Here is a 24,375-nt window from a genome sequence, read left to right as displayed (position 1 = left end):
GAGTCTATAGGGACCATACCAATTCAAAAAAACCACACATGCTACAGCACCTACTAAGTGATCTTAATTGCTCTAAATTTCATCATTCTCTTCTGTAAAATGGAGACAGCAATAGAAACTTTATGGGGTTCTATTAATAAAATAAGGGGTACAGATCACCTGCATGGTACCTTGGATGTAGCAGAAACTCAGTAATTCTTGTATTTGCTATTAGTAGCTTCTCTCTTAAAAGTAAAATAAATCCTGACACAGTTTATAAGCACATCAATACCTTTTCTTGCTGGTCCCTTATAACTATTGATTGAATGAAATAATTTGACTCTATGGAGGAAGATTATTTTTAAATCAAAATATTCTAGAACTAGGTCTCAAAGAACTTTAAAAAAAATCATATACCATTTAGTTATCTGAGTATCGGACACTTAGGTCAATGTCAAGAGTTTTAGCTAATCCCCAGCAGCGAGGAATTTTTGTTTGCACATTTAACATTTTAGATCTATTGGTTTAAATTCAAACTCTTCTCCTCTACAGACAGAGAATGCGCCTAGGTAGTGAAAACGTCTTCGGCAATAATCTGGCAGTAAAAACTAGCAACCAGAACTCAAACTGCCTAGGTTTGAATTCTCGCACCTGCACGTATCAACTGTATAAAGTTGTAGTCACTCTGTGCCTCAGCTTCCTGTCTCTGAATTCGGGCTAATAATATCTTGTTTGTTGAGAGGGACACTGTAAGCATCAAATGAGTATAGTATATGTGTGGGTATGAATATGCATTGACACCCATCTCTATATACCTATGTGCATATTAATATCTGTGCCATGGGTAGTATACTTGGTCCATAGTGCAGTGCTATTATTCTGTGTCTGTCTTGGAAGCAAAGCTTTGTCAGACTCACCCTTTATTCATGTCGCTACCTCCTGGTGCTCAGGCTTGCTCAGTAGACCTCTTAGTCTTTTACGTTTTCCTGACACAACAGACTGGGAGATGCTTGGTTATTGGTTGTGCTGATCAGAGGCAAAGACCTACGAAGCGAGGGGCCATACATAATACTGGGAAAGCAATGTAAAAGAATGAAATGCCACTCTTTAATTTCTTTAGAGAAGCCTTTAGGAGGTCCGTATTTGGCATCTGTGGTATGTTAAGTCTTCTATTTCAGTCCTTGCTGAAGGGACGTACACGACAGTGCGAGAGGCAACGGCCCTGCATGGTGGGGAACAGACTCCTCCTCTCTGTAAAGGCTCCCTCGTGTGGGCTGTCCGGCTCTCGTGTGGGCCGTCCGGCTCTCGTTTCTCAGCGTCAGACTCTTTGTTTGCTTCTGTTATGGCACAAGGATGAGGCACCAGGAAGCCTTGGGATTATAACCTAAAAGGGCCTTCAAGATCACATTTCTAAAGGTCAGAGACGAAGGCAATAATTCCAAGTGTCACTTGGCCCTCAAATGAGCTTTCATTGTGATGGATTATGACATAATCCATTGACATGATAAGGTACCTATTATGTTACAGAGGCAGTTGGCTGAAATAATAGGATTTTTTTTTTTATGATCACAGTGGTGAGTCTTTCGCGTATTACTGGCTTCATAGGATAGATAAATATAACTTCTATTTGTCAAGACTCAGAAAACTGTAACTGTGCCCCCAAAGTAGGGTCCTTGCCTTGCTGAGTTAATAAACTGTACCACCAAAGTAGGGTACCTTGCTGTGCTGAGCATGGTAAATTAACAACACCAACTGGGTGGCCTTAGACACATGGGATTAGGACTCTGACCTTGTCTCTCCTCCCCGACCTTAAGCAGGAAGCCAGCTCTTGCTCCTCCCTTTTCTTCCCTCCCAACTTCCTCTACCCTGCCCATACCTCTTCCCCCTTTACATTTCCTTCTCTAAGGAAATGTCTGCCCACCCCAGAAAAAGAATTCACCAGAACCAGAGAAGTAGATGTGTAAGTATGTGTGTATATGCGCGTGTGTGGTTTTAATAGGAAGCTTGATAAATATACATGATATAAAAAGTTATCAAAGTGAAACCCTATTTTGACTTCATTCATTTATATGAAACTCATGATGAAACTCGGTGCTTTACACATTGGCCTAATAAGATTAGTGTCCCTTTATTGCTGTGAGAAAATCTGTCCATTTTCTGACCAAATCAACTGGAGGACGAAGGGGCTTATTTTATCTCACAGGTTATAGGCCACCATCAAGGTAATAGAGGCAGGAACTGTAGCAGAGACCATAGAGGAACCCTGATTACTGACTCACTGCCCTGGCTTGCTCTTCCTTGGACTGCCCACCTAGAGATGGCACTAGTCACAGTGGGCCGGGCCTCCCACATCAATCATTAATCAAGAAAAAAACCCTACAGATACAATACATCCCAATTTGAAGGAGGCAATCCCTCAGTTAAGGTTCCCACTTCTGCGATAACTCTGGTTTGTGGCAAGTTGACAAAAGCTACCAGAGATTAAAATATCAACAACAACAAAAACAACAAAAGCCTGTCGATGTTGGAGAGATAGCTCACTGGATATGAGTGTTGCTGAGCTCGGATGCCAACGCCCACTGAAAAGTTTGCAGAGCACAGAACACCTGTAACCATAGTGTTGGAAGTGAGGTGGCCAGGCAGAGACAGGAGGATGGCCAGAGATCCCTGACTGCGCGGCATAGGTAGCTTCAGGTTCAATTTGAGCTGCTACCTCAAATAGTGATGGAACAGGGTACCTGGCTTCTTCCTCTGGCCTCTGTCCACAGCCGACCTCGAGCTCACATTCACCAGATTCACCCATGCACACACATTTAGAGTCATATGGATTGCTGAATGACTGCAGAGAAGCCAAAGACACTCTTCACAGCCGGCCACGCCCGCCTTGCCCAAGGTGTGAGCCACCAGTGTCCTTTTGTAGCTGCCTGTCTTCATATCTACACTTAGGTCTAAGCTTAAGCACACTTTTTTATCTTAATAAACTGCACTTTATTTAATGAGCCCCTTTGCCCTCAGCCCCCAAGGGGGCACTTTTGCATGAAAACGCTCATTACCGAAATGTTAACCATTTTTCTCTTCTTTCTCTCTCTTTTTCCTTTCTTCTTTTTTAATCTCAGCAAGTCTTTGACTTTTAGAAAAGCGGGACATTTTCTTGCAGGGTGCAAGGCATTCTAGCCAAATTTCTTCTCACAACACTCACCGACTTTCAGGTCCCCAGAGGTGACAAGAAAGGCCTGCCTGCGGCAGCAGTAGCAAAATCTAGAATAAAATGACAGAGGATCAAAGTGTGAAATAACTTGTGACTAGAAGGGGGGGGGGCGCTCTGTGCTCTGTCTTTTATTTCTATCTGCAAAGTCTTTGGAAGCAGTCTGTCCTGGTGAAGCAGTCTTAAAAGACCTGAAGCAGTGAGAGTAAGGTGAGGGTATGGTGGCTGTCTGGCCTATTCGTAAGATCCATCAGCACTTTAAAACAATCTGTGTTTAACACGGCAAAATTGTATGTCGTTAAAATGCTAATGAAATGGTAAACAGCTGCTAAGTTTTTATGCTAATGAACGGTGGAGGCTAAGTAGTTCTCCAGCCTGTCTATTAGCATAGAGATGTGATTGGGGAAGGAGGGTTGTGAGCATTCTGACCTTCACTGATGGGGCAATCTGTCTGTGAGTTAGTTTCCCAACTGCATTCTAGTTGATCTGAGTTTGTTAGTACAGAGTGACTTACAGGCCCTGGGGGCCTCTATTACAAACTGTTTTTATCATAGCCACCATTGAGGCCTCATGGATGGAACTCCCTTGCAGAGACCAACCGCCACAGGACAGTTGTGTGTGCTCAGTAGGCTTAGATCGATTCCACCTACTTATTACCCTTCAGACTTAGAATTCTAATAATCATCACGATGATAAATTGCTAAAGGCCATTTTCTCTAACTTCCAATTTTTGCTAGGATTTTAAAATAAGTCCTTTCAGACACACCTCTGTGACATTTGATGCAATTATGTAATACATCATCTAGGATCTCCAAGCTTGAAGTTAGCAATAGAAGTAGCATTACCTGATTAGGAGAGTAATGTGTAATTAAATGCCAGTGGTGTATACATGCCAGGCCAAAACAGATTCTTGAGCATCAGAAGAAGAAAGGAAGAAAAGGAAGGAAGGAAGGAAGGAAGGAAGGAAGGAAGGAAGGAAGGAAGAAAGGACAAGACAAGACACTGTTCCTTATATACTCTTAGCTGATTTTCTCCACTGAGTCATCATCTGTATTTTCTGATGCCCTTCACTCTCTCTCTCTCCATATATATATACACATACTCACACATACACACATATACATATATATATGAACACACACATATGTATGAACACACACATATACACACATATATGTATATGAAAACACATGTATGAACACATACACACATATATATGAACACACATATATATGAACACACACACACACACACATACACATATGAACACACACACACAATCAACAGGATTGCCAATACTATCCACAACTGACTGGTAACATGCCACCAGTTTTTTATTGTCGGTTTTGTTGTTGTTGTTGTTTTGTTTTGTTTTGTTTTGTTTTGTTTGGGGGTGGTTGGTTGGTTGGTTTGGTTTTTTTTTTTTTTTTTTTTTTTTTTTAACTCATCACAAGAGCTAGGTATGCTGGAGGCTGAAACTTCAGTGATTTGGGGACACTTAAAGGCCATTCCGGTTTGGCCTGGCATGGGTATACCACTGGCGTTTAATAGATTTAATAGTGAGGGCATTTTCCCACACTACTCACTTCTCCTTGAAGCAAGGGAGGAATTCTAGGCAATTAAATTATTGTGCCCCCATGCGCTGCGGCTGGCGTTGTGGAAGTTTCACCCTCTTAAGGATACCCTCAAAGTGACATAGATCCAAGTGCCCCCGACCTGACCGTGCCAGTGATATTCTATTGTATCATTGTGCCTGGAAAAGGCACCATACTCTGACGAAAGCATTAATCTCAAACAAATGGGCAGTCACAGAAGACATGCGGTATGGTTTTATTTAAGTGACGTGTTCTGGACAGATAAATCTGTACATAAAGAAAACTGATTATTGGTTGTCAGGCGCTAGAAATGTTGGATGAAATGGGAAAGGGTTACTGCTGCTACCTGTAGTGTTTAAGTCATGAAAGTGTTTTGAATGCGAAGGTGATGCCCATTTACCACTCTGTGAACATGCCAAGAAGCTATCGAATTTATAGTTTAAGTGGGTGAGTTATCTGATATGTGATTAGAATGTACGCATACATACCTACATACATGCATGCATACATACATACATACATACATACATACATACATACATGCATGGGACTATGTAGGTAGCTTGATAAAGTGTGAGTCATACACTGGTGAGGCCTTGAGTTTGACCCCCAGCACCCACATGAAGCAGCCATGGTGGCACACTGTGGGAGATTACTTTTGCAATCTCAGCTCAGGGGAGACAGAGGCAGCAGGATCCTTGACTGCTGACTACTTCCCAAGCCTACCAGACCTGCCAATACCAGTGAAACATGCCGACTCAGAAAACAAGGCATCGGGTTCTGCAGGAATGACATTTGATGCTGACCTCTGGTCTGTACATGCATGAGTTCACAGGAGCATACACATCTACAGAAGTGTAAAGGCTCTCACACAAAGCATGCCTGAGCCTGCCTCCCAGAGAGCCAATGAGGCCAGCAACATCGTTCTGAATCACCAAGGCCTGCATTAAACCAGATACCAAGGGGGAGAGAACGGCTAATATAACTATTCAGGGGACAGGTGCCCAAAGAACACAAGGTCGTTAGGTGTAAAAAACGAAGACATGTTGAGTTCCTGTCCCTGACTCCCCATCTGCAGTCAAACTATCACCTGCTGTCTTGTGTTCCCTAGCCATCTCATGTCTAGACTTCCTGTTTCCCCTGAGAGTAAAAACAACTTCGTGATCATTTTTTAAGAGGACAAATTGAGTCACAAATGTAGCCAGTAACTGCCAAAATCCAAGTTTCCTTCCTCATAAAAACCCTGATAATTATCTCTGGTTTGCGTAAAACAGGCTGCTGGCCACTTAACTCCCAATAGCAGAGAGGATCGTGAGAGGCCCCTCCTTTATTCTCCAGCAGTTTATGGTTTCATGGGTTCTCAAAGGTGCCAGGAGGGTTGGACGCCCAGGCATTCCCCTTATGCCGCGCCTGCGGGTGGAACCTGGGGACAGTGTGTCACCTGACCCTGAGAAACCCTTGGCTTCTGCACCTTTTCTGCATGGGTCTCAGCCCCTGAGGAGATCCTTTGGTCTGTATTTGCCGGGTGCTTGCATCTGCGACTCTTGCCTTTGCAGGTCACAGCTCAGCAGCCTTGCGCGGGCACTGGGAGCTTGAGAGGGAAATGGGTGTGAGAGATTGACTGTGTTCTCCTTTGTTCTTGGCAGGCAGCGCATGCCACACCACTACCCTTCCTGCTCTCGTGCGCACACCCACCCTGATGATGCAGCCTTCGCTGGACATCAAACCGTTTATGTCTTTTCCAGTGGACAGTAGCTCCGCCGTAGGGCTCTTTCCGAACTTTAACACAGTGAGTAAATGCACTCATATTTCCCGTGGGTCTCCGAAATCTCGTTTCTTTCAGATTAGGCCGTGGGCGGAGTCTGTTTCCAAGGGGTGTGGTTTAGGTTCTGCCACTCAGCTGTACTGGGAAAACTGCCTCAGTCAGGGAACTCAGACCAAACGAGCTGCAGGTAGACTTCACTAATCTCTCCACGGATGGCATTTGCCCGGCACAGTGTCCACTTTTGACAAACTCTGCAGCGGCTTTCCATCTCTCGTTCCTGAGGTGCCCAAGAACACATTGAGAGACATCTAGCCACACTGATTTTTCCAATTTTTATTATGAAGGAAAAGCAGCAACTGCAAGGTTTATCTCTCTCGGTGCCTTTTTATTTGGGAGATGTTTTAAATAAAGTATGACTTCCATATAAACAGAGTTTTTATTTGGGAGCGGGAGGGGGAGGAGCGGCTCTTGTGAGTTAACGAATCTAACTCTGACCAAGAGGAAAGATACTAATTTTACACCCATGTTTTAGTTATCTGTACAGTGTGTAGCTAGTCCCTGTTATACACACGCAATGAATACTAGCCCACACTGATGCGTGTGCTCACATTAGTCAGCCGACTTCCTTTCAGATGAATGAAAGACGTTTCATAGGCGTGCCAAGTAGAGCTGACATCTTTGAACAGCAGGGTTCTGGGCAGGTTGGAAACTTCTGGCAGGAGAAAGGTTGAATGCTGAGGAGACACATGCATTCCATCCACACCAGATAAATAGACTCTGTGGAGCAGTATGGTGTCCATGAACAAGGCCATTGTAGATGCAGCCATGATCAAAACAAATAATCGTGTTATCACCAGCAGCAGACAGTATGCTCTGGAGGCACTGCCAAATGTCCCTCCTTTGCAAACTTATCTTCCGCAGAAGTGAAAACAGCAAGAGGGTTTTTCCTCAAGGGTTGTAAATAAAATCTGTTGACAGGCCTTCTGTTGGGGCCTAGTGCTGAATGGTGAAGCATAGACAGCTTGGTAAAGGCTCTGCCTTTGACTTGGCAAGCAAATGGTTGAATGTTTCTGGTTTCTTTGGGTCTATTTTCTAGCCAAGGCCAATGAGCTTTTTTTGTTTGGTTTGGGTTTTGTTTTAAGGCCTGAAAAGGAAAGCATGGTTTCTAGTCCACAGGAACACAGAAGTAAGATAAATCCAGCCTGCCTTGGTCAGGTGAATCCAGCCGATGTGAGAGAGTGAGCTTCCCACTGTGAGGTATCAGGCATCTCAGAGAGCTTGAAATCCAGTCTGCCACAGAGTCTGCAATCATTCCAGACAGGATGCTGTACTCGGGACCCTTGGGGGCCCTTCACTTGTCTTTCCCTCTTCTTGTGTCTGTGGTCGGCAGCACAAGGGAGCTGGTGTTGGTAAGCACCCCGAGTGATGGAGCTCTTAAGGATGTGAACCTTTGTTTTTGCTTTTTAATGCAAGTCTCACACATAACTATTAGCCCAAGTAACACAATATTTTTTGTTAAATTTGCCCACAGGAATTTATAGATGCCTTACAAACATGTTCTGCTTCAAATAAAATATCCGCACTTCGGGCAAAATGAAAGCTCGATTCTCTGCCCCTGGTCACACTCTTCCCTTACTAGGAGTGCGCTGTCAACAGCTGGCTGGTATCCGCCCTCCCAGCTCCTCCTCAGAGCAGCACATGTAGCAGATACCTGATTGCAGATGGTTTTTGCAAGCTCAGATACTCAGCCATGTTCTGTGGGTCACTATTGTCAACTTCCAAAATGTCTTGCATGCCTTGTGTCTCTCTTTAAGGGCTATTAAACAAAAATAAAGTGAATACTTTAAAAAAGTCTTTTAACATAAAAATTAAAGTTTGCATTGGCTTATTGATGTTGCAAAAGGGCTCACAGATGCACTGACAAATCATACTTGTTTATTGTGCATAACAATCTTATGATATACTGTATTAATAATGAATATTCTTATAAAGATTTTTTTACTTCTTAGAAGAAAATAAGCTCTAAATTTTTAAATATAGATGTTACTTGATTACCACAGTGAAAAAACAACTACCACAGATACTATAATAAAAGTAAAGCCTACCAGAGATGTTGATTTTGCTCAGTTTACTAAATCTAAGACATGTTCCTTCTAGTGCTATATTAAAAATTAAACCAGTCCTAATGGACTTCTTTTGTCTTGTCTTGTTGAGCACAGTAGTGTAAACATTTGCAGGACCAATGGAGCTAAGGAAGGAAGATCTTTAGTTCAAATCAGCCAAGGCTCCATGGTGGAGCCCTCTCTCAAATGCACAGATACACACACACACACACACACACACACACACACACACACACACACAAATACACTTCTGTATCTATATGTGTGTCTATATCTGTATGTGTGTCTGTGTCTGTATGTGTGTCTGTCTCTCTGTGTGTGTCTGTGTCTGTGTGTGTCTGTCTCTGCGTGTCTGTCTGTCTGTCTCTGTGTGTCTATGTATCTGTGTGTATGTATCTGTGTGTGTGTATCTCTGTGTGTGTGTGTATATGTGTGTGTGTGTATGTGTATCTGTGTGCGTGTGTGTTTGTCTGAGCTGCAGGTTAAATGACTGTCCTTTTCCCAATTGCTTTTTTTTCCATCCCAGCACCCAATTCACTTAGGAAATTTTCTAGGAGATTTTGAGAACATCTTTGGCCACTTTCCTAGGGAAATGTTTTTATACCTCTACTAATAATTGTACTAAATTATCACGTATTTGTGATAATCTCCATGCCTTCAGGTAATCAAGCCTCACAACATTGTCGAGTGAGTCAGTGGTTTTCACCCTTACTGTGAGGAGGAGGAGCCCGGCCCGGAATTACAATCTCCTCACTGTGAAACTTCGTTCTGGCGCTTCAGGCCCTTGACTCTTTAGGCCTATGTCACCTCCCACCTCATTCACTGGGAACAAAGCCCAATCAGAAATCTTTCTCTGTCTTTGCTGGACACATGCTAGAAGATTTCCTGCAGAATCATTAAGTAAAAGAGGAAATGACTTTTTCAGTATGAAATACAAACGTCTGTAACCAGTTCTGCTGAAGCAGAATGTATTCGTCCAACAGCTGTAGTGGCGTTGGCAAATCTTAAAAGTTTATTATCTACTCTTTCTCTGAGAAGCTTGGTGAATTGTGCTTTCACTTTCTTTACAGCCAATGCCATTATTAATAAACACGAAAAGTGGTAATAAATGATTAAAACCTTAATCAACTTTTATCTGAAAAGTACCAATTCTATTGCTATACCAAGACCAAAGATAAATGTTTTGAAAACTCTAGAATTTGTTACCTTCTTCAAGTTAGTTTAAAATGCATGTATTTGGAGGCTGGAGGGATGGCTCTGTGATTAAGTGAAGTGTCCACTCTTGCAGAGGACCCAAGTTTGGTTCCCAGAACCCATATGAATTGATACACAACTGTCTGTAATTGCAGCTCGGCTGCTTTCTTTTGGCCTCCACACACACGTGTATGCATACACATATAAATAAAAATAAAGGAATTCCTTTAAAAAGACATAATCAGGTGTCGTGGTGCACACCTGCACTATGGATGCAGAGGTAGTCAGATCTCTGGGAGAACAAAGCCAGCCTGATCTACAGTGAATTCCAGGCCACCCAGGGCTACATAAGAAGACCATGCCTCTATAAACAAACAACAAACATTTAATGTTTTCTCTTTTCTTTATAGAAGAGCAGAATACTGCATGATGAATAAGAATTCAAAATGAATTAATTCTGTCATAGTCTAAAAAACAGAGGTTCTTAACCTTCCTAATGTTGCAACCCTTTAATACAGCTCTTCATGTTGCGACCCCACCCCCAACCTTAAAATTGTTTTCATTGCTACTTCATAACGGTAATTTTGCAACTGTTATGGATCTTAACATAAATGTCTGATAAGCAGGATATCTGATATGAAAGTGTCGTTTGACCCCCAAAGGGGTCCAGACCTACAGGCTGAGAACCACAGCTCTGAAACAAAATAGGTGCCTTGTTCTCTGGTGAATTTACACAGTGCAGAACCTACACTTTCCAGCATTCGTTTAGAGGTCGTCTTGCCTCACACTGCACAACTGAGAGAATCTCTCTATGCTTTATGTAGTGAGTAAGCAGGGCACCAGAAAGATCCATGGCTTAGTGCTTAAGAGCGCTCACTACTCTGGCCTCAGAGGGCACCGGGCACGCATACGTCACATACATATACCTGTAGGTAAATGTTTACGTGTATTACAATAAGTAAATAAGTCTTTTAAAAAAGAATAAACAAACAGCATAAGACCCCATCCAGGAAAGCTGAGAGGAGATGATAAGGACACTAAATGGCCATCAGGAGGCTGATGTTTTGGGCCCCCGATGGCCACAGCCTGGCAAGATTGGCTTCCAGCCTCAGTGGTTAGGCTGCACAGAGGGTTGGTTTGTGTCATTTATAAACACAAGACCTTGAAAACACAAACATCAATTCCTTTTAAGGTTTTGACCTTCATAGCCAAGACCCAGTAGGCTTTCCTGCCTGGGTACACGCTGGGGCTCACCCCTGCCACTGCCCCTGTGGCCTGTGTTTGTCCATCAGAAGCAGCTTCCTTTCTATCAAGTCTTCTGCCTGCATCGTCCCATCTGCTGACTGCAGTTCTCATGCTTGTCCATAGTTAACATCACAGACTGAATCATCTCACCAACCTGCCCCTGCTCAATTTCAACCTGTTACCAATTTACTAAAATTTATATTTTAATTAAGATTATAAATACATCTTTCCTTCTCTTCTTCCAAATCCTCCTCCTCTCCTTCAAATCCATAGCCTCCTATTCCACTGATGGCTACTACCTATGTATGTGTATGTGCACAGTCATATATAGTCCTAAATCTGAGACCGAATCTGAGACTTCCAACCTCGAAGAGCGTGAGAACATGAAGTCCTGTTGTCCACCCATGGAGTCCTGTGGTATTTTGCTCCATGAGCTCTGATTAGACATGTTCCCAGCTTACTTGAGCATGTGTATCAGTAGATAAAGCCTCACCCAAGAAGCAGCACTCTGCATATAGGAGCAGATGTGTGAACGTGCCTCTCCAGAGCTCTAACTGTACTCAAGAGGTGCCTGGGGACCGCAGCCATCCCTCAGTGTCCCTGTGGATTGACAGGTGTTTTATGAGCCTGTTTATATGAAATTCTCCTCAGGTCCGGCTATGTCTGCTCCTCCTCCAGGAACCTACAGGCACAGCTGCTGCCTTACTACAAGAAGCTCGAGGCCTTTATTTTTTTTTTAGGGGGGGAAATCTGATCTCACCACTTACCTTGAAATTATTTTTCCTCGCACATGATCAAATGTGCGGAAGAGAATAGAGATGATTTCAGAGTCTCAAACCACTGTGTGATTGTCTGAGTCATGCATGACAAGCTGTGAGGTCACCAATGCCATTAGCAAGTCACCTTCTCATTCTAGATGCCCTGGCGGTCTGAGTCATTCATAGCCGGGAAGTATCAACAAGCACTCCGAGGTGCTCTTTCTTAGAATAGAAATGATGCTTTTGTCAACCGGTGCTGAGGAAAAGATCAGAAATTAAAATCACTTCTGTTTTGCTATTAGTTTATGCTGGTGACTCAGGCGATGTCATGGTAAGACACCCTGAAATCACCTGGGACACTCAATTTTTTACCTGCTTCTAGTACATTCATCCTTATTTCTACATCCAAGTACATATTTCTCTTTTGCTCCTGTATGGTGGAGTGCTTCAGCTGATGTAACCCAAGGTGAATCTTTATGCTCTTTGGGTCTGATTTTTATACTCTTAACAGTGCTTGCTAGCATTGAAAAGTCACATATTTAATATTTTATAGATGCTAGTATATCTAACTACACTTATGCCTTATCCCTGCCTAATTAAAAAATGTGGTTGAAATTATGTTTTTGATCATAACTTTAAACTAAGGAGTCTTCCTCTTATATATGTTCTGAAGAAGTATGTGATGTATAATATATCGCATAGATATCATCTATCACATATATCATGTGATATGATATCATGTATCTCATGTTATGTCATAAGTCACATACATATCATATCTCATTACACACACACACACACACACACACACACACACACACACATTTTTCAAGACAGGGTTTCTCTGCCTAGCCTTGGCTATTCTGGAACTCCATCCGTAGACCAGGCTGGCCTTGAACACATAGAGATCCTCCTGCCTTCCCCTAACCCCCACTCCCACTCCAGGAGAGCTGGGATTAAAAGCCTGAGCCACCACCAGCTTTGAGGTGTGTGATATTAAGATACACTGAGATAAAGTCTTCTGCAGTTACTCAGAATCACTTGAAAGAGGTAGAAATTGTTGCCCACTATGGTGTTTAGAACATTGATCAACAAAACTTCTGAGATGATCACAAAAAAAAACCCACATTTATAGCAGACCTGGAGGGATAGCTTGAGAGCGTCTGCTGCTCTTGCAGAGAATCTGAGTTCATTTCTCAACAGTAACGTCAGGCAGCTCACATGCCTGTTACTCCAGGTTCAGGGACTCCACTGCCCTCTTCTGGCCGCTCCAGGCACCTGCACTCACGTGCACATACCCCCACACAGAGATATGCACAAAATCTGGAAGAAAAGGAAAAGAAAACTTTTAAAATGTGATAAAAAGCTAGCAATGTTTTTTTTTCTTTTGTACAGATAGTTAGCCACAGGTACAATATTACTAGAATATATGTCTAGAAGACAGCCCCACAAAATTTGACACAGGAAAAAAAAACGCATAGCCGCGTTCACTGGGGAGTGACACAACTTCACAGTGACAGCACACGTGCACACTTACGTTCCTGCACCTCAGACCACAACATGCCATCTTTACTTGTGTCCTTTGTTCACTCAGGAGCCTCGAAACTTGTGCTAAAGCCCCCATGCTACGTGTGTGTGTGTGTGTGTGTGTGTGTGTGTGTGTAAAGGAAAGCATACAGAAGCCTGTAAAAGGTGCCTCGGTTTCCTTTCCTTATCTAAGTCATTGGTTGAGGCGCCCACTCAACCATTTCCTGTATGTGTGATGCTGCATCCATTGTGCTGAGCAGAGGTTAAGGTGACAAACAGCTCCTCCCTAGCAGAAATTCACCATATGCCCCCTGGAGCATCTGACTCAATTTTGATGGTCCCTGTGAGGCGTGGCGAGCCTAGGCAGAGACCTCTGCAGCTCCATCCTGCCGTGTCCTCCTCCCATGCCCCTTTCGTTCCTGAGGTCTCAGACTCACGTGCTCTGGGCTGAATCTTCAGTGCTAGGGTTTCAAGGATTATGTGTACTTGGAGGGCTCACTAGGTTTTTCTGGCAAGATAGGTTCTCAGCCTTGGCACTGCCCCAGGTCAGCATTTTTCAAGAGTGCAGTCACCTTGGAAAGAGTGTCTACATTGGGCCATCTTCTTTAAAACTTTATCTTATTCTAAACTCATAGTCTCAGTCTATTCTTAACTTTCTAGATAATTAGGAAGAGACCTCCAGCTGTGTTCTTTTAAAAACTACAATTTAGGGGCTGGGGATTTAGCTCAGTGGTAGAGCGCTTACCTAGGAAGCGCAAGGCCCTGGGTTCGGTCCCCAGCTCCGAAAAAAAGAACCAAAAAAAAAAAAACTACAATTTATTAATTTGGGAATTGTATAAGACATTTTCATTGTATTTGCCCCACTCCTCCCCAACTCCTTCTCTATCCATTCCCACCCCCAAGTTTATGTTGCTTTTGTTTCGTCAAAACCATCAAGCCCAATTTGTACTGTTCATATAATTCAGGACATGGGGCCATCCACTGGAGTATGACCAGTATACCAGGAAGTCACTTAAAGAAAATTGTCCCTTTCTCCTCTAAAAGCCATCAACTGTGTGCAGCTCCTCTGCTAGGGGTGCCAGCTCCAGAATCCCTTCTACCTCCACACTAGAATGTGGGTTGCCTTGATCTTCTGCCTGTCATACGTAGACAACCATAGCTGCTGAGGGTCTATGAGCACGGAGGTCCTGTCATGTCCAGAGGATAGCTTTTCACCCTGTCTTCTGACTCTTAGCTCTTCCAGTCTTTCCAGGGACCTTTGCAGTGGTCCCTGAGCCTTGCAGTAGGCAGCAGGCAGCAGGGTGGGAGTAGAGAAGAGAGTTTGAAATGAATGACCTATTTGTGGCTGAGCACTCCATCGACATGTACTGCATGAACTTTGACCTGTTGTGAGCCTGGGCATTAACCATGGTCCACTGCACTAAGAAACTTCTCTGATGAGATCTAAGAGGTGCACCGACCTTTGGGTGTAGCAATCCGGCGTTAGAGAGTGTTTGGATACTTAGGTCCATTTAGCAGAATAATAGTCGTAGGTTCATCCGTGACGCCTGTGTGCTCCCCAACCAAGAACCAAATTCCCAAGAACCAAAGTTCTTTGTAACTTTAATTTTTTCAAACCCTATTTTTTCAATGATGTTTCTTAAATACAGTTCCTGGCTAGACTTACAGTATTTCCCCCCCGTAATTTAAATGAACATTTACATGCATTTCCTGCTGCGTAGCAGGCCTTAAATCCAATGAGAAAGTGGTCAGCTACCTGCATAGCATGGCCTATTGTTAGCTGGTCTCAGTCACCAAGCCTTTGTGTGCCTGTGATAAAGTGGGAAACAGTAAGAAAGCAGAGAAACACTGGTACATAAAACGTTCTCTACCACCCAGGAAAGGGTTTTCTGAGTCAAACGCTCAGGGATTGGTTGTGGTGGTTCCCCAAAAGCTTGGGAGCCCATCTAGTAACCGGTTTTTTTGTTGTTTGTTGCTTTTTCTTGTTCTTCTTTTTCTGTCTTTTCCTCCTTGATTCTGGTGCTCAGAATTAAGCGTTAAGTCTCTCTGCAGATGAGCAGCACGCTGTGGAATATTCCAGTCTCTTAGCTTTTATGGCTGCATTGAGGGTGCTAAAGATGAATTGGAGAGCTATTTAGCAATCTGTGAAGTTAAAACACATCTGCAAGCTTAGTAGGAATCTTGGGGAAAGACTTTTTCACAAATTGAGCTTTGACTGTAGTTTTTCATAACTTCCTCTTTATGCTCAGATGCTTGAAACAAAAGTGACAAATAAGTTATATGAATGGCACCTCATTTCCATGGAGTCATAGGGCATTAGCATGTTTCAGAGATATCTGACAGAATCCTTGTTTCTTCCAGCAGAGTGGGCTAGACCTGAAAAGAATGAGATAAGCAAGGGCTAGCCTCCACCTCACCTAAGCTGAGTTGAAGCACGCACACTTCGCACAGCTTTTTCACATGGGACAGAATTTTAAGTGCCTGACAAATCCTTCCAGAGTCAAGCTGAGAGGCCTCCCTTGTGCACACAGTGTTAGGAAGACAAAGGGAACCTTCTCCCTTTGAAAATACCGTATTTGAAGACAGGTTTGCTCTTTAGTAAGAAGATCCTAGAGCCAGGTGAAGCTCTAAGTGATGCTTCTCCCAAAAGGAGAGGAAGCTACCAGACACAGCAATGATAAACAATCACTGCTGTGTGTCCTTTATAAGGCTAAGCACTCGCTAATTCATTATATTCCACCTCTTGGAGAAGCCATCTTTGACCCGAGGATTGACTCCACATGACTGGCTCTGTGGAAAAGCCTGAGTCCAGGTCAAGCTGGTGTGGAAGGCAGGGTCTGTGTGGGAGCGAGGAGGGAGAGGGCTCTGTTTTCTGCACAGAGCATAGGAGTGAGCTTGAGAAGGCCATATTGTGCCATTTTTCTCCATCTTAAAACCAGACATGATAATACCTCCCTATCCAAATCACTATATAATGAAAGTTTTTGGCGGCCATATTTATAGAGAACCGAGTATGGCTGAGTACTTAGGAAATTTCTAGAGTTCATTAAATTTTTTTTTTTTATTTCGGTGGCGAGCAGAATGCCGTGTAACATGTCCCACTAATAGTTTGAATTATTTAAAATGCTTTTACGTATTAGATGCTTACAGAGTGACTCAATATAGCAAGGCAGCATTCTTACAAATAGTCATAGTTTATAGTAGCATTTCAATCCCTGGGATCCCTTTAACTTCGGTGAGTAAACACTGTTCACCGCTGGGGCTGGCTTCATGCCTTAGAGAAACCCTGATTATCGTAGATAGCGATTGTATGCGTGGGGCCCAGAACTTGAGCTTATGAATGAACGCTCTAGTTTAAACACGTGTCCCTGGTTTCATGGTATGTTCAATCGGCTGAGATAATGGCAGACCATACACATAGACCAGACTCGCCTGACTTCCTCGGAGCTCTGAAGATGGTCCCAGGTGAATTCAGGAAAGCCCGGGGAGAGGATGTATTCGGTGGAGGGTGGGGAGAAAAAAATGTACAGTTAATTTGATTGTACTCTGTCTTTCTTTAAAATTACTTGGGAAGCTAAGAGCTGTTTCCCTGTGAGACTTTGCCATTGGACGCTAAGATGATGATGTTTTCACTCATTTAAAGATGGCTTTAAAACCTTTGGTTCACATCGTTCATTAGTGAAACCACAACTAGGGATGGCCACTGAAGAAGTGATTTAACTAGGTCCAGGAACAGTCAACAGACCAGGCGATCCTTCACATGCTGATAATGAACTTTGATTCCGAGAACTCCCTCAGCCCTCTACTTTTACCTGACTCATTTCCCTTCTCCAGACACATTCTTTCCTGAATTTAAATCACCCAAACTCTGAGTAATTGCCTCTCACTTAAGTATGATACAGACTTTCAGGGTAAGTTCATGTGTATAACAATTTTTTTTCATCAAAATAAAAATATCAGCTTAAAAATTAATCAGGGAGATGTGTACTAGACAAAACCTGCAGGGGCAGCAGAAAACTGCATCAGTCTTTGGACTCTTGTAAGTTAAAATGGATATATTTTTTAAATCAGTTATTCTAAAACCGAAACTTTTTAGAAAAGACAGTATGTACCACACAGCTGATGAGTCCTGGTGCAATCAGACCTTCCATTGTCTTCAGAGAGAGCTGCCTTTTCCCAGGCCTGGTGCCCATAATGGATGAGTAGCTCTCGTGACCCCCAGATGTGGAGTTCTTTGAAGCCACACGTCTGGGGAACAGTCCTTTTGTTACGGTGCAAGAGTAATATCAGAATTTCCTGGGAGTGGGTCATCTCAGGAAATTATCAGCAATTCATAGACTTTCCTTTTTGCGTTCACTTCAGCCTCAAGGGTAATCACAAAAGATTATAGTCTCCATTTCAGCTTTCACATCCCTGAAATATTCTTCTCTGCTGAGAACATGATTGATTCCTGGAGGATAGCTTTTAACCCTAGCTTTAGGAGGGCTGGTCACACTCAAGTATTTTGATAACTGCCAGTCATTGAGATTACGGGTGATTTTGTTGTCTGGCTGGTATTTGGTGATTCCATGACAATTATACAAAATATTTTAAATGAAGGGAATTGTATTACCAGTAGAGATATTTGACCAATTTTAGTAAACATGTTAGACGTGACGGGAGAAGCACAGTGGTCAATAAAATTTCCAGACGAGTGCCTTGAGGACTAGAGGACCAAGAATCCTGTGACCAAGCACCCTGAAAGAACTCACTTCAGGAAATGAAAAAAAATAATAATTTAGGACCATTTCTGAAAATCTTCCTACTGTACAGATACATTCTAAATACCCTTTTCCTCAAAATGCCAAGCTTTTGGTTTGCTTTATGTGTGGCCAGGCTAACCTTGAACTCATGGCCATCACCCTTCCGCTACCCCCCAAGTATTGGGATCTCAGGCATGTGCCCCCGTGCTCCAACTACACTACTAAGTGTTTTGTGATGGAGAGACACTTGCTGTGCTTCCTGACAACTTACCTCGTTGTCCATGAAGCCTTTTCTTCCTTTCTTTAATTGTCGTTGTCTATGTGTAGCAATCCGCAGGGTGTGCACCCATCCATGCTCGTGTGGAAGCCAGACGTAAGGGTCAAGTATCCTTGAAACAAGGTCAAACGGAACCTGCTGCTCGTCCGCTAGCCGAACTGGTCAGCTGTGCCCGTCGTCCCTGCTCCAGTGCTGTGGTTACAGGCACATTATACCCTGCACTGTCACTCTGCATGAGTGTTAGGGATCCGAACTCAGTCGTCGCCAAGCCACCTTCCAACCCTGTCCCTGCTTTTCTTTTTATTAGAAACGGATTGGTAATTTGGTGAGTTTGTTCATTGGAGCCCCTCTCCTATTTCATGGCGGCTCTCTTTAGAAAGAGGTCTTCATGAATATCTGAAGTAAGTTTGGATGATAGATTTTCTTTCCCTGGAAACAAGCATATTCTCTTACAGACTTAGAAAACAAAGATGGCTCTATTTAGAACTACTTTTAGATTGAACTAACTTGCCTCCTTGCATTTATGTAAAATAATTTCGAGTCAAATGAACAAATCTTGGATGTCGGGCTATACAATTAACAAAGCTTTATTCAATAAAGCAATTATCACGGTTGCAAGCAAAGTGAGGCATTTTCATCACAGCTCTTTATTTTCCCTTACAACCATTGTATATTTTTATAACATAAATGGAAAAACAAACTTGAACCAGAGGTGTTTTCTATTGAAGCGAGCTGGCAAGTGCACGCGTACTCAGCACACAAAGGGATAATGGGAACGGGAAAACACAGTAAAAAATAGTTTTGATAGTCCCTGTCCATAAAACCACTCAGGGATTATTTGGCAATTAAAATCCTAAAACATTCTGTTTGACAAGGTGGGACTGCAAAGAGCTACACGACGACGGTCGGTTCTGAGAGTGCACTCCTTTGTTCGCCATCAGAGAGAGGAGCAGGCGTTATTAAAGTTAATACTCCGGTACCTGCGGCTTTCAATGAGCCACCAGGAGACTTTGAATAGGAGACGTCTGCACAGCCTTATGTGTTGAATGCTTGGTCCTCAACTGGGGACAGTTTTGAGAGGTTCTTGAAACTTTAGAAAGCGTAGAGCCTTGTTGGAGAAGGTCACAGGGAAGATGGTGTTGATGGCCATACCCCGTCTGTAAGTCACGTCCTCTCTGCCGCCTGCCCTGTGGAAATGCATGTAATGCTCTGCCTGCTGTTCTGTTATCATTTTGGCTTTGTCGTTCATCCAAGATTCACCAAAAGGAAGGAAGAAATAATAGATCAATAAAACTACCTGGCGTCTTAGATTCTTGTCTGCTCCATCTGGCAACAGAGGAGGAGGTTTGCACAGGTCACTAAATTCTCAAAATATCTGTTTTGTTGTTGTTGTTGTTGTTTGTTTGTTTTTGTTTTCCTCTTTCAAGTTAAAAACCATACCGGTTTGCACCCAGTCTGGTCTACCTGCTTCAACTAGAATTCCTCTTTCGTGTGTCAATGTGTTGAATTTCCAGTTAGGAGTCTGTTGAGATGGGGGAATTCTAGAACTCGGAGCAGAATTATACGGAGAAGCGTGCTGAGGTATGGCGGTTGTGTGGCTTTAGTCCCAGCATTGCACTTAGGAGGCAAAGCCAGCATGTCTCCTGAAGTCCAGCTCAGTCTACAAAGCAAGTTCTAGACTGGACAAGGCCACGCAGTAACTCGGATACTTGTGGAGATGTTACCATTACATGAGAACCTGCTCTTCAGACTGAGCACTCCCTGCCACATCTCCATTGCCGCGTTCTCAGTGCGAGCATCGGCCACGTTATTGGTCGTGTACAGAGGGAAATGCCCATGTTTTAGAATTAAGAATCTATAACACAGGCCCGTAGTTCAGTCTTTGCGCTCATTCCTGCCTAGAGGAGTTCTCTTTCTGTCTCCTCTCCTCTCGCTCTGCATTGTGGATTGGATTTCTCCCAGTGCTGTGCTGTACACATTGAGTCTTGAGCAGTGGTCCAGCTAGTTTAGGCAGAACGTTTTCTGAAAGGACGTCGTTTTCATATACTCTGCTGTCCCATGGGTGTATTGATTTTTTAAATCAGGAGTGATTACCTCCCTGGTCTCTCAGAAAGCTCTTGTGCTGTTTTCTTAGCCCTTATACAGAAAGCAAGCAAACATCCCTCGCTTTTAGGAATGTGGAGATCTTGCACCAGTCGTACGTAAACCGCAGCTGCCAGCGTCATCGCACAGGATCAGGTGTCATGCGTGCAGGTTTAGCCCCCTTAAAATAATGAGGAATTCTATTTTTAAATAATATTCCTCAGACTTATTCTGGGACGTTGAATTGTCTGTTATGGAAATTAATAGATATATTTGGGAGTGCTTTCAAGTGTTGATTTTTGGAAAGAAAAGGCCAGCTTTCTTTGGGCCTGTAAATAAGAATGCTTGCTATGCAAGCACAAGGCCCGGAGAGATTTCTGACTCCCTGTACCCACATAAAGGACCAGGAATAGCTGTTTACGAGAGCCTGTGACCCCAGTGTGGGGGACTGAAAACAGGTGGATCTTGGGAGTTCAGTGGCCAGCCAAACTAGTGATAGCTGAGCAAATGATTCAGTAAAGAAACCTTGACTGTCTTGAGGGGACATCAGAGTAGAGCAGGGCATTGGGAAGGAAGGAGGGAGGGAGGCAGAGAAGGAGGGGAGGGAGGGAGCCAGTTTTCAAGATGATCTTCTATCTAGCCCGTCTTCCAAACATTAGGATAGCTCTCTTTAAGTACGTTACAGAACAATCACTCATCACTGCCCTCAAATGAAAAGATTCTTCAGTCTGAGCTCCTGAAATTACATATGTACAGATTGTTTTGTTTTATTTCACCCCAAGGAGACCCAATACTAGACAACGCAGGAGACAGTGTGTTTATTTCGCATTCTCTTGGTGAGAACAATTCCTGTTGTCATTACTCTGAACAGTGAACTGTGACAACATCATAGGTATTTATTTGTGTCATACAGTTCACTGTCAACCGTGCACTTTTAAAATGTTAATATATTTTATTGAGAAAAATAAAACTTAATACTTTAAAGGAAGTAACTTCTCTGGGGGATAAGAAAATATTAATCTTATTTTCCACTATTTTATTTCTCGTGCAGAGCTATTAAATTTTGCAACCGAGGTAAATTCTCATTAGTTTATTCACTGATCCCAAATAGGTTTCTTCTCCTTTGCAGATTCTTTAATTTTTCTCATTTCTTTCAAAAGCCTACTGTAGCAATGTGATAGGAAGTATTGTCACGGTGTCTTTGCAGATGAGCACAGATCTCTTCAATCCTGTGTTTATGATTTGACCAGAAATTATTTTAATTATAGGAACACTGAGAGTAAAATGAGAACCTTTCTAGAATGTTCTTTGTACCCTAACTGGAAAAACACTTCCTTTCCCAATGATTTCAGTCCTATGTCAACATTTACTTGTTTAAGACCGGAGACAAGGAAAACAGACATTCCCTCTGGAGCTCAGCTCAGCACCTTAATGCCCTCATCGGATCAACCAGCCAGACCGTTGGCATGCACACACGTACCCCGAATGGGAATCCTGGGCCACAGAATCTCCGATCTTTAGTCTGGCTGTCTAACACTCGCAAACGATCATCAATAACCCCGACAGAGCTGGCTGTGCGTGTAGGCGGGGGCTGCATCTTCACAGGGATAAGTTGGCCGTCTCTCTGTTTAAACTGAACTCTATAAAAGCTCACTGCGTTTTGAGTCAGATGGCAGCACACACACAACTTTGAATCGTTTCTTCTGATCTTCTGTAGCGTGGGGGAATCACCAGGCATGTGGGCAGCCAGGAAAAGAGAGCGTTTTATATATGTAGTGACAGTATTTGCTACATACAAGTATCTGCTGTCAGATTAGACGGCTGATGCTGGTAAGCGGCACATGGCTAACGATATGACATCTCCCGGTAACAGAAGAGCAACAAGACCGCCTGAAAGTAAGCCTTCAAAATTATTCTTTCTACTCAGAGCAGCTGAAAAGTGCTCTGTTGAGCTGAACATTGTGCAGCAGGCACGTGGGAGGCTGAGGTCAGGGCATGGCCATGAGGTTAAGGCTGATCTGGGCTGCACAGTGAGTTCCAGATGAGCCTGCACTACCGACCGAAACCCTGTTCAATAAATAAATAAATAAATAAATAAATAAATAAATAAATAAATAAATAAAATAGGAGAGAAAGAGGAAGGAGAGAGCAATTAATGACATCCTGATATACATATATGTGATATCTATCACTATATCATATTACATATGCATATATATATGTGTATGTACATATATATCACATATATTGTATGTGTGAATATGTGCACACACACATGCTTAGATCAGTACCTTTTGTTCACCCATCATCAGAAAAGTCTCCTCCAGTAGCAACTGGACCAAATACAGAGACCCACAGCTGGGTCTCTCCATTATGGAGAAAGTTGAAGACCTTGGAACATTCAGCCCTAAAAGAAATGTCTCTATCAAATCCCTCCCCTCAGGGCTCAGGGGACCCTGCTGAAGAGGAGGTGGAAAGAGTGTAAGAGTGGGGGGGGGTGGAGGACAGCAGAAAACAAGGCCTTCTAAATCAACATGGTCAAAGCTCAGATCAGCTCCCAGAGACTGAGGTAGCACGCACCGGTCCACACCAGATCCTCCTCGTGTGTGCGATAGCTTCTAGTTATCAGTGGGATTCCTGAGTGTGGATGAGTGGTGCCTCTGATTCTTGTGCCTTGTCTTGGTCCCCTCTCCTTCTGTTTGTTGGTCTTGTCAACTCCATTGCGTTTTTGTTCTATCTTACTATATTTTATTTTATTATTTAAAGGAAAATCTTAATCTCTAAGAATCCTAACACCTAAAAAAATTAGTTTAAGCGTATTCTGCATGGGATTCTAGAAAAACTACTAGAAAATGCAGACTAGTCATCTTTACAAAATGTTTCTTCAAAATCGATCAAGAATATTTCTCCTTCTGCCAAGCCATCTTTGTCAGTGGACTTGTGCCTGTGCTCTCTCAGAGCCCTTACCCAAACCGAACTGAGTGAGAGACCAGGCCTTCTAAAGGTGTTTATTTGCTTCTTGACACTTTCATCCATGTGTGTAATGAACTTTAGTCATTTTACCCATCACCGCCTCTCATGCTCTCTCCCCCACTGACACACTCGTTCCCAAGAAGGCCCTCCTTGTACTTTCATGTGTCTGTTTTTGAAGTAACTTTAGAGAGAGATTGCTCTTCAGTAATGCAGGCATCACTTTTAAATGTGTCGTTTCATGAATATTTGAAATGTAATGAGACTCTTTTGTCACACAGTTTTTCCCCCTAAGTCTGATTCTGAGAAAGAAAGGGATGAAAAGGAATGGTTAGTCTTTGTGTACTCCAGTAATTTGATAATGTCACAGTTAAAAGGCTGATGCTTAACCAAACTTCCAGAAGGTCCTAAACTGCTGGGTTTAGTAACTGAAGTCCTCTTTGTTGTAGCAAAGGGAAGACAGGTGCAAAAGATGACTGCCCTCTGCCAACTAGTAATCTCTTAAGTATGTTTAGAGTGTTTGTCTACGTGCTGTTTGAACAGCTACAATTCGGAAAGAGGGCAGAAAATCCAGAATTTTATATGGCTTCCCAAAAGTTACTCAATAAAAGCGGGGGAGGGTATATAAGAGCAGACAGAATCAAGAAGAGAAAAGTCAGGGACACTTTTCCGAGACACCTGTATGGGTAGCTGCCTTCTGGATTCTAAAAGCTCTAGACTCATGCTGTGCCAGCGTGATGTATGGTCCCCACCATCCACTGCAGTGTCCCTCCACTAGGGTGAGTGTGGACAGAGACCCCTGCCAAAGCATGAAGCCTGACTCCAGAACTCGAGAACTTGAGAATGAACAGCGATTGCATTTCTCCGAGTCCAGGATTATTCTTCTGTGCAGGGAAAATTATAAGTGGTCCTC

General features: G+C 43.1%; 1 protein-coding gene across 17 annotated transcripts in view; it reads left to right on the top strand.

Annotated features, from left to right (window-relative positions):
- Window positions 1–24,375, top strand: part of Zfp385b (zinc finger protein 385B) — a 378,470-nt gene that overhangs the window by 280,034 nt on the left and 74,061 nt on the right. For 15 of the 17 annotated variants that reach the window (NM_001107736.2, XM_017591701.3, XM_017591702.3 and 12 more), the window contains one exon: window positions 6,426–6,568. In NM_001107736.2, coding sequence (NP_001101206.1) covers window positions 6,426–6,568 — 143 coding nt within the window. Of the gene's footprint in view, window positions 1–6,130; window positions 6,290–6,425; window positions 6,569–24,375 lie in introns of those variants that run through there. The other 2 variants (XM_063283638.1, XM_039104860.2) reach the window with 2 other exon arrangements.

Source organism: Rattus norvegicus, chromosome 3 (genome assembly GCF_036323735.1).
Source record: "Rattus norvegicus strain BN/NHsdMcwi chromosome 3, GRCr8, whole genome shotgun sequence".
NCBI classification, from domain to species: domain Eukaryota; kingdom Metazoa; phylum Chordata; class Mammalia; order Rodentia; family Muridae; genus Rattus; species Rattus norvegicus.
Note: the sequence above shows the minus strand (reverse complement) of the source record. Positions and strands in the feature narration are given on the sequence as shown.